Here is a 12178-nt window from a genome sequence, read left to right as displayed (position 1 = left end):
AAGGGCAAAATGATGGGAGCCACGAGGAGGAAAAATGTGATGAAAAAGTCTTGCTCGTGAGCCCGGAGATAACAACCATTGGAATTGACCTTACTCGTAATTTCCTTGCAATTTCATAATCTGATGGACCCATCGCCCGCACTACACGTGATTTGCTCCCAATAGTGGGCCCAAATGAATTCCCCAATCGGATATGGAAGTTTGGTCTATATTCTTACGTACAATCTGCGGTGCAATAGTTTCTCCAACAAAGAATACAAAAAATGCATACAACGCCTTCTCCAATTTACATGCACAGCAAATCCAAGTTGAGTTTTACAATCTTGGGTTTAATTTGTAATACCAATAAAACTCAAATCATTCCCTTCTCATTTCTTTCTAATACTAAATAAGAGAATGAACACAAAACATCCCTACTTCTTATTATATCAAACAATTTTGAGAAAATTATCAATCATTCTCTTTCTTTACATTTCATTTTTCATATCATATTCATTTTTATACGTTTTCATCCCTCTTACCGAACGCACCCTAAAGACTTATTTACCTAAAACAAGAAGAATGAAGCTGTAATTCACTTGTAAAATAAGAAGAATGACCATTCCATTCCACAAATAAGTTTTCTTTTTGTCATCCTTATTACCCTTTAATCCTTATACTTTACATCAGAATAAAATAAAGTAAATTAATCGGTCCACCACAGTCCTCCATGTCGCCGCTCCACCACAGCCTCACAGCCGACCGTCGCCAATGCAGAAGCTGACACTGCCAAAGCCCCAGATGGCCAGATCCCGACATTTTAGCCTATTACCTAGAAGAGCTTCAAGTAGCTACAGCCTACAAGCTTCTCAATATGTTATCCAAACACTTTTAAAAGTTGTTGTTATGATTTTTATTAGTTAACAATTTATTAGTAATTTATCGACAAGTGATTGTAAAAATTCAAAAACAGGTTTTGAGAATAAATTCAGATTGCATATCAATATTCAAAATCGGATTTCAGATACTGATGAGATACATACGTATTTTGTGGGTAAATTTTGTGTGCAGATTTTAAATTAAGATAATATATAGATATTCAGGTGATTACAGAATTTGAATTCGAGATAGTGCTACGGATTTACTATTGCAAAATTCAAACCATGATCGTGATCTCAAGTTTGTTCTGCAGATTCTAAAGTTTGAATTCAAGTTGCTGATGATTTGAATTGAGCAATTTTTGATAAATCAAGATAGGGTTGCAGTAGAAGATATGATCCTCAGATTTTAATTTAAAAAGAAGATGCAAATATCCTTAAAGGAGATGCATATTGTCTACATGGAGATCAAGTTAGTATTTGAAGTGCATAATTCAAATCCAATTTGGAGATTTTATTTTGAAAGAGAATCAAATTTGAATTTAGATTAAGATAATTTGGTGATTTAAATTCAAATTTTGGAGCTATTTAATCTAGCGTGAAGAGGAAACGATGTGAAGATAATGTGAGATTATTTCAGAGAGAATCATAGATATAAAATGAAGCATATCCAAGTTTGAATTTGAATGAGTCTCGTGGAATCTTAGAAGCGTTATTTAAAGGCTTTATTTTAACTCATAAGAAGTACGAGTTTAATAAAATATTTTTATAAAAGAGTCTGTGAGTTTTTTGTGAACTTTGTGAGTTATTGAGATCGTCTTTCAAGAAAAAGATTAGAAGTTTTTAGGAGAAAGTGCTCTGCTAGACGAAAAGAGTTCGTAGTGCAAATTGAAAACGAGTGATACTCACTGGACAAAACCACAAGTAGATTCGACACGATAGCGACATTATCAAAGAGAGTCTTTGAGTGTATAAGTCCGATTGGTATGTGTAATCATTGAGACTTAGTGGATTATTCACTGTCTGGATATAGTCTCGCAGATGTAAGTGTGCGCACCGAACTACGATACCATTTCATATGTCCTTTATTATCTGCTTTATATCTTGCTTGATTAATTACGCGTTGATAAATCTGAAAAATTAATTAATCACACCCTCGCGTAATTTTTTTTTTTTAAAAAAAAAAACCAGATCTAACAGTTGTTTTTGAGCCCATCAAACCAAAATTTACTTCTAAAAGCTCCTCAGACAAAACCTATGTATCCGTATAAACAGCATAATGGCAATGTGACATTAGTTTAAACTGATTGTTGTCGAAAACATAGGACCTATCAGTGTAGGTTGCATGACTCTTTAAGAGTTGCAAGAAAAATGCAAAAGTAGGTACGATTAAACCAAAATTAGATAGAAATAAGGAAAAGAAAGAGAGCTTAAAGTTGGTATGATCGCAAGGCGAACATTCAAGAACACAAACTAGGAGTAGAACTACCAAATAATTATAGATAAATGGCAAATCTCCAACCACAAGTGATGGCCTCAAGGCATTAGAAATCCCTATCTGCATGCCTGATTAGTGCCCGATTATACCATTGTTGTTTTCCAGCTTTTCACTCACCCGGTTAGCAGCAACATCAGCTCTTACCTTTAATTGATGTTGCACTCTGTGTGCGCTATAGATGTTAAATAGCCCCTAACCCAAATTCACCGCCTAATTAAGGTCCACGTTGGCAAATAGTATAAGCAATGGTACTACAGTCTAAAGATAAAATAAACAAAGATACAATATTAACATGTTGAAAGAAACACTGAATTATGATTTATACTCGATTACTCAATCTGTTTATCAAAGTTTTTGTTTACAATTCATATGATATCTTCTGAAGCACACAATTTTAGGGGTAAAAAAACTAATGTATGATGGTGCTATCCAAGAATTTCCATACAAGTTGGTGTTGAAACTTTTGCAGATAAATTCATTACCAAAAAAATAAGCCCAAAACTTACTTTGAGAATCATGGGAGAATATAATAAAAAACTGTAAAGTGGAGCTGTTATTCTTGCAAGAAAATAATAAGAAATTAAGAAAATTATATATTAATTACAGTTCTAAGGCACATATTCAAATTTACACTCACAAGCAGATGTATGTACATGGATGGAGGGAGAGACCAGTCATTTGGGAAGACGCATCATTAAGATAAGATCCTACAGCAAAAGTAGCGTTACTTAATGTAATAAAAAGACAATATGACGACAAAGGATATATCTAGTAGGCATGGCAACATACACAAAATAGAGGGCTTAAATGCGAGAACCTCGTTAGTCATTATGTTTATTGTGATGCTAAGCAGTGATCAATTAAGAGAAATACCTTTGAAAAAAAAATGTTTGCATGGTTGATTAAAAGGGAGCAACGGGTTATGCTCATAAGAGACTGATAAATATAGAGAAAAGATAAGAGCAGATTTACAGGAGGCAAGTGGGTAAAGAGTACAAATTCATGGAAAAAGAATAAGCGGACCCAAACTCAGAAAACTGAGGAAACAACACAAACACATTCTAAAATACGTGAAGAATCATGTGGGGAAAACACTGCAGAAGTTGGAAAAATTAAGAAGTTTTTGCACCTTATTATTTCCAGTTACAAAGGAGCTCTACAGCAACTTGTCCGTCCTCATGAACATTGCTTGCAACAGTAAGCATCGAAATCTGCAGTCACTGGAAATATTTGAATACATCTCATTCATAGAGTTGGGGGTTCACAGATAATTTAAAAAACTCAGATATCCAGCTATAGATAACTTGGACAACATTCTTAATTATAAAGTGAAAAAAAGAATACTAGCGATTGGAAAGAAATGGCATTGAACTAAACCAAAAACAAATGTAAGTTTAAAGTGGCTATACGAGATTAACTCTTTGATAGTCAAGCAAATTTATCTTTTTACTTTCAGCAATTTAGTGCTCTTGTCCATTCAAAAAGGAAACACTTGAAATTACTCATTCACTCAAAAAATGGAAATAGATAATACAAACATTGCAAACTAAATGAGATTTTCTGTAAACCCTGGAATTTCAAGAGGTTCAATTTACCAAGATGCTAAGTTTAACCAGTTTCCACTTTAGACCACTTATACCAACAATCAGTTCTCTCTCACAAGAAAGTCACCAGAAAAATAACGTAGATAATCTTCCAGTAGTTGAGGTTTAAAATCTAGAGGTTGAGAGTGGTATGCGACAAAAAATAATAATGAATATAAGGACAGTGGGAGTGCTTCAGACCTCTCATTTCAGCCTTTTGAAATACGGTTTCTTGAAATGTAATAGCATATATTTCTACTCCAATTTCTTTTCTGACGCTTTTCAAAAAAAAAAAAAAAAAAAAAAGTTTCAAATTTCAATTCTGCTATGATAACAAGCCAACAATGTAATCGAATATGTATAGAATGGTGACTACACCAAAAACCAAGAAGAAAGGCTGAAAGGGTAATGGAAACTGGGGATTGCTGCAACCAGAAACAGAAAGCAATCAGCAACAGACGACACGATATTTTCGAATCTTTTAAGAACATGAACAAAAGCAAAAAATCACATTTAGACTGGGTCCAGACCAACAAGGTATGAGATAGACGACAAACACAAAAACGTGTTTGAAATTTGAATAAGTGAACTCACGTTATGTTCCAGTAATTCAAGAACAGAGCAAGAAGTTTTATTTTTCATTCTTTCCAAGCATAAGGAGCACGATCTACAACCAAGTAGTCTCCCCTGATATCTTTCACAACACGAATCTCATCATCAAGGTATACAGTGTCAAACCTGTAGAAATAAGATGCTTTTGGTAACAAAAATTCAATAAGAGAAGCGTTAGAAATATAAAGAAACTCCGGTCATATACATATCGTTGACATAACTAAATTCAATTAATCACGTGGAATGGCCGAATCACATGAAAAATAGGAACTTCAGTGAACACAAACTAGGATTAAGATACACCTCAAGTAACACTAACAAATGCTGCATAAAATGATAACATCTGACAAATAACTTGTTCAAATCAATATTAAGGCAAAACCAAAATACAAACCCAAACCAAGCTTATTGTATCTATTTTTATTTTAAAGATTCCTCTGACTTTACATTTTGCCCGTTTGTTTTGATCCCTGATTACCTGTATTCTAATGTATAATTCATTATTAAACATTTACCTCTTTGAGATCAAATGCAATTGAAATGATTAGGAATATTAAGCATATTTCATTTTCAATATACAACAACAAATTCAATCAAAACTTTCTAGTGAAAAGGAACACAATACATGATCTAAAGCCGAATATGCAACTACAAATTAACTAAAATCTCAAAAACAAAATACTCACCAGCCTTGTCCAAATGGCGGCAAAGGAATCTCCCAATTCTTCCCGCGCAAAACCGCGCTTGTAAATCTAACACAGCCAAAAGGATCAAATCAAAAAATAAACACGTTTATATCATAACATTCACACCAAGAACGTAAATGTCGGAACTTATAGAAACAGCGATAGATTATATTTACAAAATTATAGAGACAAAATCCATATTTACTACATTATTACCATAAAATTGGAGATAATAATTTCCGATCTTGAATTCCAAAAAAAAAAAAAAAAAATCACACGAGTACCTAAAATTGACTCTCTGCTTCGAAGCGATTTCGATGTCGGAGCGGACGAAGAAAACTCCGTCGGGAGGGAAAGTGATGACGTTGTTGAGCCGCCTCTTCTCGACGTCGATGACCTGCAAGACGTCGCCGGCGCGGGTGCCAAAGAGGGAGGCCTTGTCGATGATGAAGAGCTGCTCCTTCTCGGTGGTCCAGAGGAGCCGCCACGTGGCGGAGAGAGAGCTGCCGGTGGTGACGGCGCCGGCGCCGAGATCGGCGAGGGCGTCGATGGCTTTGACGATGGAGGCGAGCTTCGTGGGGTTGCGCTGGGTCTTGAGGCCTCGGTCCTCGCCGGCGATGAGGCGGAGGAGCTCTTTCTTGCCGGACTGCGATTGGGCTGTGAGGGACGAGCAGGTGATTTTAGGGGCGTGGGAGGTGTGTTTGGGATTTCGGAATTTGGAGGGAATCGTTGGAAGAATGAGGCACGAAGCCATCGGGATGAGAGAGAGAGAGAAGGTTTTTGAGTTTTTTCATTTGGCGGAGCAGCAGATTTTTATGAACTAAAAATTTTGGCGGTTTTCGTGAGGTCAGTTAGATAATTATTTCGGTATACTATGTCGTTTGTGTCGTGTGCCAAAGAAAACGACGTAGTGTATGGAATAAAATGAATCCTTTTAAATAATGACATGTCGTCGCTATTGTGTGTAAAAAACGACATAATCCATTATCCAAGAATATTTATTATTTTATACAATGGGTCATCAATCTTCATAAAAACTCCCATAAAATAAGTAAAACTATACAATGGGTCTTTTTTTTTTTTTTGATAAAACAATGGGTCATCAGTCTTCATTCTTTGAAACGACCACTTAAAAATAAAAAAGGAAAAAAGCTCTGATACAAAAATAAAACGACGTCGCGGCATCTAAAACCCCTTCGTTTAGGCGGACTATCGAAAGAAAACAGTCCCAACTCACTAAAACCTGGTTTTTGTATTTGTGAACTTTCCAGAGGCACTTCGATTTCAGCCATCGCCGTCTTCTTCTTCTTCTCCTCCACCTTCCGCAGATCTGATATAGGGTTAGGGTTTTTCTCCGCTATCTCGATTTCTCTCCAACCCAACCACAAAAATGGCTATTTCTGCTCAAACCCCCGATATTTTGGGCGACCGCCAGTACGGTCAGGACGTTCGCACTCAAAATGGTGCTCTCTCTTTCTCTCTCTACATATCTCATGCTTTACTTCGCATTTCTTCTCTCTCTCTCTCTCTATATATATATATATATATATATATACGTATTGATGTTGTGGTATTTGTACGTATTTTGGGGGGAATACAGTGGTGGCTTGTCAATCTGTCGCCAACATCGTGAAAACCTCGCTCGGTCCCGTGGGTCTTGACAAGGTACTTTCCCATTTCTTAACGGCGTTGTAAAAGTTTAATTTTTGTCGCCTACGTTTGATTAATAAGTGCAATTAGCAGAATCTTTTTTGCATTTTTTTTCCTTTGTAGTTAGAGTGTGCTCATTAATCTTTCAATTACTTTGTTTGGCTACTTCAGATGTTAGTTGATGATATTGGTGATGTGACTATTACCAATGACGGAGCAACCATTCTCAAGATGTTAGAAGTTGAACATCCTGCTGCCAAGGTTGGTGAAAGTTGCCCATTCTTCGACATTTCCATGTCTAGAGATTTTAGTTTGGTTGGTGTTTGTTTTGTTTATTTGAATTACTTCATTTTTGCCCCAGGTGCTCGTAGAATTGGCCGAGCTTCAAGACCGAGAAGTCGGAGATGGGACTACTTCAGTTGTCATTGTAGCTGCAGAGTTGCTCAAGGTAAGCAGGAGTCTTATAATGGTTTATCATAAGGATTATAAATTATTAATGTGTCATGTTTTTCTTTTAATTGGTGCAGAGAGCAAATGATCTCGTGAGGAATAAGATTCACCCGACATCTATAATTAGCGGCTACAGAGTGAGTTTGAATCTCCTTTTTTCCCCTTCTATGTTATTAGTTTGTAATGCTTTTTAACAGCGTCTTAAGTCCGTAATTTGAATTGTTTTGTTGGCCATTATTGGTGGTATTTCTTTTAGATTCACCTGACATTTATTTATGTATGTCAATGTGCACAGCTTGCTATGAGGGAGGCATGTAAATATGTTGAGGAGAAATTGGCTGTGAAGGTAGGCTTCCTTGCTGTATTTGGTCTTTAAAACTCTGTTGAAAGTTGCAAAATTTGTTTTTGGTTCTTTCATGGGAGTGACATGCATGCGGTAAAACTATAACATGTGGTGCTTGTGCAAGGCCTTAGTAGGAAATCCACAGTAAACACGCAGGGTCGTAGGAAGTATCTATGTGGATATGGTTTTGTGGGGTTTCTTGTGTTGTGATAATATCATGAGTCAAGAATGCTTGGAATAGAAGATATTAATTCATATTTCATATATCGAGTGGTCTCATAGTCATACCCAGAAAATTACAATTCATGGTTCAACAGTGTCCTGGTTTTCTGGTCTGTAAGATTACGATGTGGTCAATTTATACATGATTCTTTTTCTTTTTCTTTTTCTAGGTTGAGAAGCTTGGGAAAGATTCTTTAATAAATTGCGCCAAGACAAGCATGTCCTCAAAGTTGATAGCTGGTGACAGTGACTTCTTTGCAAATTTGGTAAGCTGTTTTCAGTAACAGAGAGATTGGAGCAATATTTCCTCAAAGATTTAGATTTGAACTGAAAATTTGCATCTGAGTGCCAAGATTAAGAGTGTTTTCTTTCACAGATGTGGTTTGATTTTGTCGATGATTCAGATTCTTTTCTTTCTTTTTCTACTTAGTTGGTCACGTTTTATCTTGTGGTCTCTGAGACAAGAGCAGCCTTAATTAGAGTCGTTCTTTCTTATTATGATTGTATTATTGGTATTCGGTTTTTCTGCTTGGATTCTGGATGTATTAACATAAGTTATTCTTTCTAGGTTGTGGATGCAGTACAAGCTGTAAAGATGACAAATGCTAGGGGGGAAATCAGATACCCAATCAAGGTTCGTAACTGTTGATTTACTTTATATGTCTATAATGAAGGTTATATGGTCTGTGTATATGATTTAGGGGGATGCATGTGATCTATTATGTTAGCATTGTAAAAATTGTAATCCAGCAAAATTTCATGGTTTCTTTGCAAGGCTCTAATTGCACGTATTGAAACGTGTCCTCTTTTACTGTTCCAGGGGATAAATATTTTGAAAGCTCATGGAAAAAGTGCAAAAGACAGTTATCTCTTGAATGGATATGCTCTAAATACAGGTCGTGCTGCACAAGGAATGCCTATGAGAGTTTCCCCTGCAAGAATCGCCTGTATTGACTTTAATCTTCAGAAAACGAAAATGCAATTGGGTGTTCAAGTTTTAGTAACTGATCCCAGAGAACTTGAAAAAATTCGTCAAAGGTGAGCAGTGAGTAGACTTCATAGTTCCTTTCTTAATGATGTTTTATTTAACTGGCTATATGCATGTCCTAACAGGGAAGTGGATATGACCAAAGAACGCATTGAGAAACTTCTCAAAGCTGGAGCGAATGTGGTTCTGACTACAAAAGGGATTGACGACATGGCACTCAAGGCAAACTTCTTTTTCTGCATTTCTCAAAATGCTTTAGTGACACGCAACATCCATTTATCTTGCTAGTGATTTGTATGTCATGCCACATTTTTTCCAAGTTCCAAGCTGAATGGAGCGCATCTTTTGCTATATGATTGCATCTTTTACTCAATTCCTTCTGTTTGGTTTGGTTCTGCACTTGCTGAAGATTTTTTGGTGTAGCTTTATGTATGCGTCCTGGTCATAATATGACAAGGGTCATTACATGCGTGTTAAAGTCTTCTTTTATTTACTTTATGTCTAAATAACTCCTATTCATTTGTTTAGTTTTTAAATTTCCTGCTTATCATTCTCATTTTTGCAGTATTTCGTTGAGGCTGGGGCTATTGCCGTAAGACGTGTTCGGAAAGAGGATATGCGGCATGTTGCCAAGGCTACTGGCGCAACTCTGGTAATTTGCCAACTCTGTTTCTATATTGAGCATGTTTCATTGCTTCTGATTATTGTTAAACATCTGCTTATCACATGGTACTGAGGGAACAATTTGGATAATGGTAGTATTTTTTTTTTTTGGTTCCTATCATTCAAGGATGTCCATGAATTTTATGACTAGTTGCACAGTAATGTGGCTGGTCTAATAGTGTTATGATGTTTGACTTTTCATTATGTTGATGGGCCTTCAGGTCTCAACATTTGCTGATATGGAAGGGGAGGAAACATTCGAGCCATCATTTCTTGGATCTGCAGATGAAGTTGTGGAGGAGCGCATTGCTGATGATGACGTGATTTTGATAAAAGGGACCAAAACTACAAGCGCAGTGAGTCATTTGAATTAAACTCAACATATGGTACACAATTAAAATGCTGGGGTTAATTGCCTTAAATTAACTCAAAACCTTTTCCTTTGCAACAAAATAAGCACCCTTAATAAACTATGGTTCTTTTCAAGCCCCCCTCAAAAATAGAAAACCCTTTTCTTGAAAAAAAGAAATAAAAATAAAAAATGATGGCTTTTAAAAGTGTTAGACTTATTTGGAATAACCCACCACAAAATAATTCTGCATTCTAATGTCACGCATGGTACCTTCATTGGTTTCGTAGCAGTTATTTTAGGAAAATGGATTTTTTAATGGGACACATTATTTTACAGGTTTCGGTGATCCTGAGGGGTGCCAATGACTATATGCTTGATGAGATGGAGAGAGCTTTGCATGATTCTTTATCCATTGTGAAGAGGACCCTGGAATCAAACACGGTAAATTTGTCATTTCCTGAGTACTTTTTCTTTGGTGTGCTAGCAATATCTAAAATAGAGAGTGTTTTTTAATTGTTATTTCAAGAAGTTTGCTCTTCCCAGCTTGCTTAATTAAGTAGTTGAGTGAATCTTCCCTCCTTTTTTCCGGGCTGAAACTAATGAAATAGGAGAATGGCTTGAATTCTTTTAGTAACACCCCAAGCTAGCTTTTATTCACACCTGTCTTCGCAGAATTTAAACGATCAAAATCCTCTTGAGTTAATCACTTTGTTTCTAAATTTTGTTATCTTGGTTGCCCAACTAGATGGCGTGAATGGAGTATTGTGCATAAGAGGGGAATTTATTCTAAACTTCAAGTCGTGCCCCTAATAATTGGTCATGTAACATTTTTATCTGTGGTATCAATATCGTATCGAGGAAATCTGAGAGATGCTGTGGTTTCAGGAAAAGGAATTGAAATGTTTAACAGGTTTTTCTTGGTTTTATGCTGGGTGACCTCGTACGCCCATTTAATTGTTCTTTAAGCTATTTGGATTCATTTGATATCAATTGATTAAACAGGTGGTAGCGGGTGGTGGGGCAGTTGAGGCTGCGTTATCTGTGTATCTGGAGTATCTTGCGACGACTTTGGGATCACGTGAGCAGTTGGCGATTGCTGAGTTTGCTGAATCTTTGCTAATAATACCCAAGGTATAATTTTCTACCTTGGCATAGGTGAATGATATGTCCCTTCAACTGTGATCTTTTTTTCTCTTCTTTAAAAGAGGGGTGCAACACGAGGACTTCCCAGGAGGTCACCCATCCCCTTCAACTGTGATCTTAGAAATATAATGTAGATGCCATTGATCTTTCTCTGTGCAGGTGCTCGCTGTCAATGCCGCCAAGGATGCAACGGAGTTGGTGGCAAAATTGCGGGCATACCATCATGCTGCACAAACTAAGGCTGATAAGAAGCATTTATCTAGGTATTCTACTTGCTGCCTGAGTATCTGATTTTTCATTGCCCCTATCTGGCCATCTTCCTTTATTTTTCTTCCAATTTCTACATATATTAATTTAGCCGAAAGTGTGCAAATAGTTTGTTGGATGGTAATATAACCTATAAAGTATTACACAGCAGAGTTTGAGGACCAATGGAACTTGTAGATTGTGAATATTCCTTGGATTAAATAGTAGTTGTTTCAACCAAAACGCATTTTTCTAACTTTGAACACTTGTTCTAAGACTAAATTCTTGGCTCATCTGGAACTTTTGTAGCATGGGATTGGACCTCATAAAGGGAGCCGTTCGCAACAACTTGGAAGCTGGAGTCATTGAGCCTGCAATGAGCAAAGTCAAAATAATTCAGGTAGAACTCGTACACGCTATTGTATTGATTATTGGCTGTGTGATTACAAGCTTCTGATTCGTTTTTGTAAATTTTTCTGCTGTTCAGTTTGCAACGGAAGCTGCCATAACAATTCTTCGAATTGATGACATGATAAAGCTTGTCAAAGATGAAAGTCAGAATGAGGAGTAGAATTTGTGTGCTTGCATTCATACGCTTCATTTTTTTATTTTGCTAATAGAGGGGAATGGTTGGTGTGTGAACTTTGAAGAGGATTTCATGGTTTGATGTGGGTTTTTTGTAATACTCCAAAATGAGAATGTTTTATTATCTAGTTAATGAAGCTATTTCTGTATTGCTTTCAGCTTTTATGTTTTGGAATTAGGATTCAGTTGAGAAGTGGTTGCGAGATGAAGGGGACAGGATTTTTTTTAGTTTTGGTGGTCCTACTGGTGACACTTGAATTACATGTTTGGTTTTTTGTAGTACTTGGAAGATTAGTGACC

The 12178-nt window shown here is 36.4% G+C and overlaps 2 protein-coding genes across 3 annotated transcripts; one reads left to right on the top strand and one right to left on the bottom strand.

Moving 5' to 3' along the window:
• Positions 1–2878: 2878 nt before the first annotated feature.
• On the bottom strand, positions 2879–6029 carry LOC21404624 (probable plastid-lipid-associated protein 11, chloroplastic). 2 transcript variants are annotated; one of them, XM_024177016.1, is made up of 5 exons: positions 5521–6029; positions 5237–5302; positions 4533–4676; positions 3485–3575; positions 2879–3062 (listed from the first exon to the last, which is right to left on the bottom strand). In XM_024177016.1, exons 1-3 carry the CDS (start codon positions 5988–5990, stop codon positions 4577–4579), a joined length of 636 nt encoding a protein of 211 aa, XP_024032784.1. In that variant the 5' UTR covers positions 5991–6029; the 3' UTR covers positions 2879–3062; positions 3485–3575; positions 4533–4576. The 2 variants fall into 2 exon arrangements, with proteins under 2 accessions (XP_024032784.1, XP_010089253.1); XM_010090951.2 differs by having other exon boundaries at positions 3485–3566.
• A 395-nt stretch (positions 6030–6424) lies between these two features.
• On the top strand, positions 6425–12178 carry LOC21404623 (T-complex protein 1 subunit alpha). Its single transcript, XM_024177004.1, has 17 exons — positions 6425–6699; positions 6837–6901; positions 7058–7147; positions 7248–7334; positions 7414–7473; positions 7632–7682; positions 8072–8167; positions 8470–8535; positions 8722–8939; positions 9015–9111; positions 9455–9541; positions 9774–9908; positions 10241–10345; positions 10907–11035; positions 11207–11310; positions 11603–11693; positions 11781–12178. Exons 1-17 carry the CDS (start codon positions 6627–6629, stop codon positions 11862–11864), a joined length of 1638 nt encoding a protein of 545 aa, XP_024032772.1. The 5' UTR covers positions 6425–6626; the 3' UTR covers positions 11865–12178.

This window comes from Morus notabilis, unplaced genomic scaffold (assembly GCF_000414095.1).
Source record: "Morus notabilis unplaced genomic scaffold, ASM41409v2 Scaffold1009, whole genome shotgun sequence".
NCBI lineage: Eukaryota > Viridiplantae > Streptophyta > Magnoliopsida > Rosales > Moraceae > Morus > Morus notabilis.
This window is presented reverse-complemented; position numbering and strand designations above follow the sequence as displayed.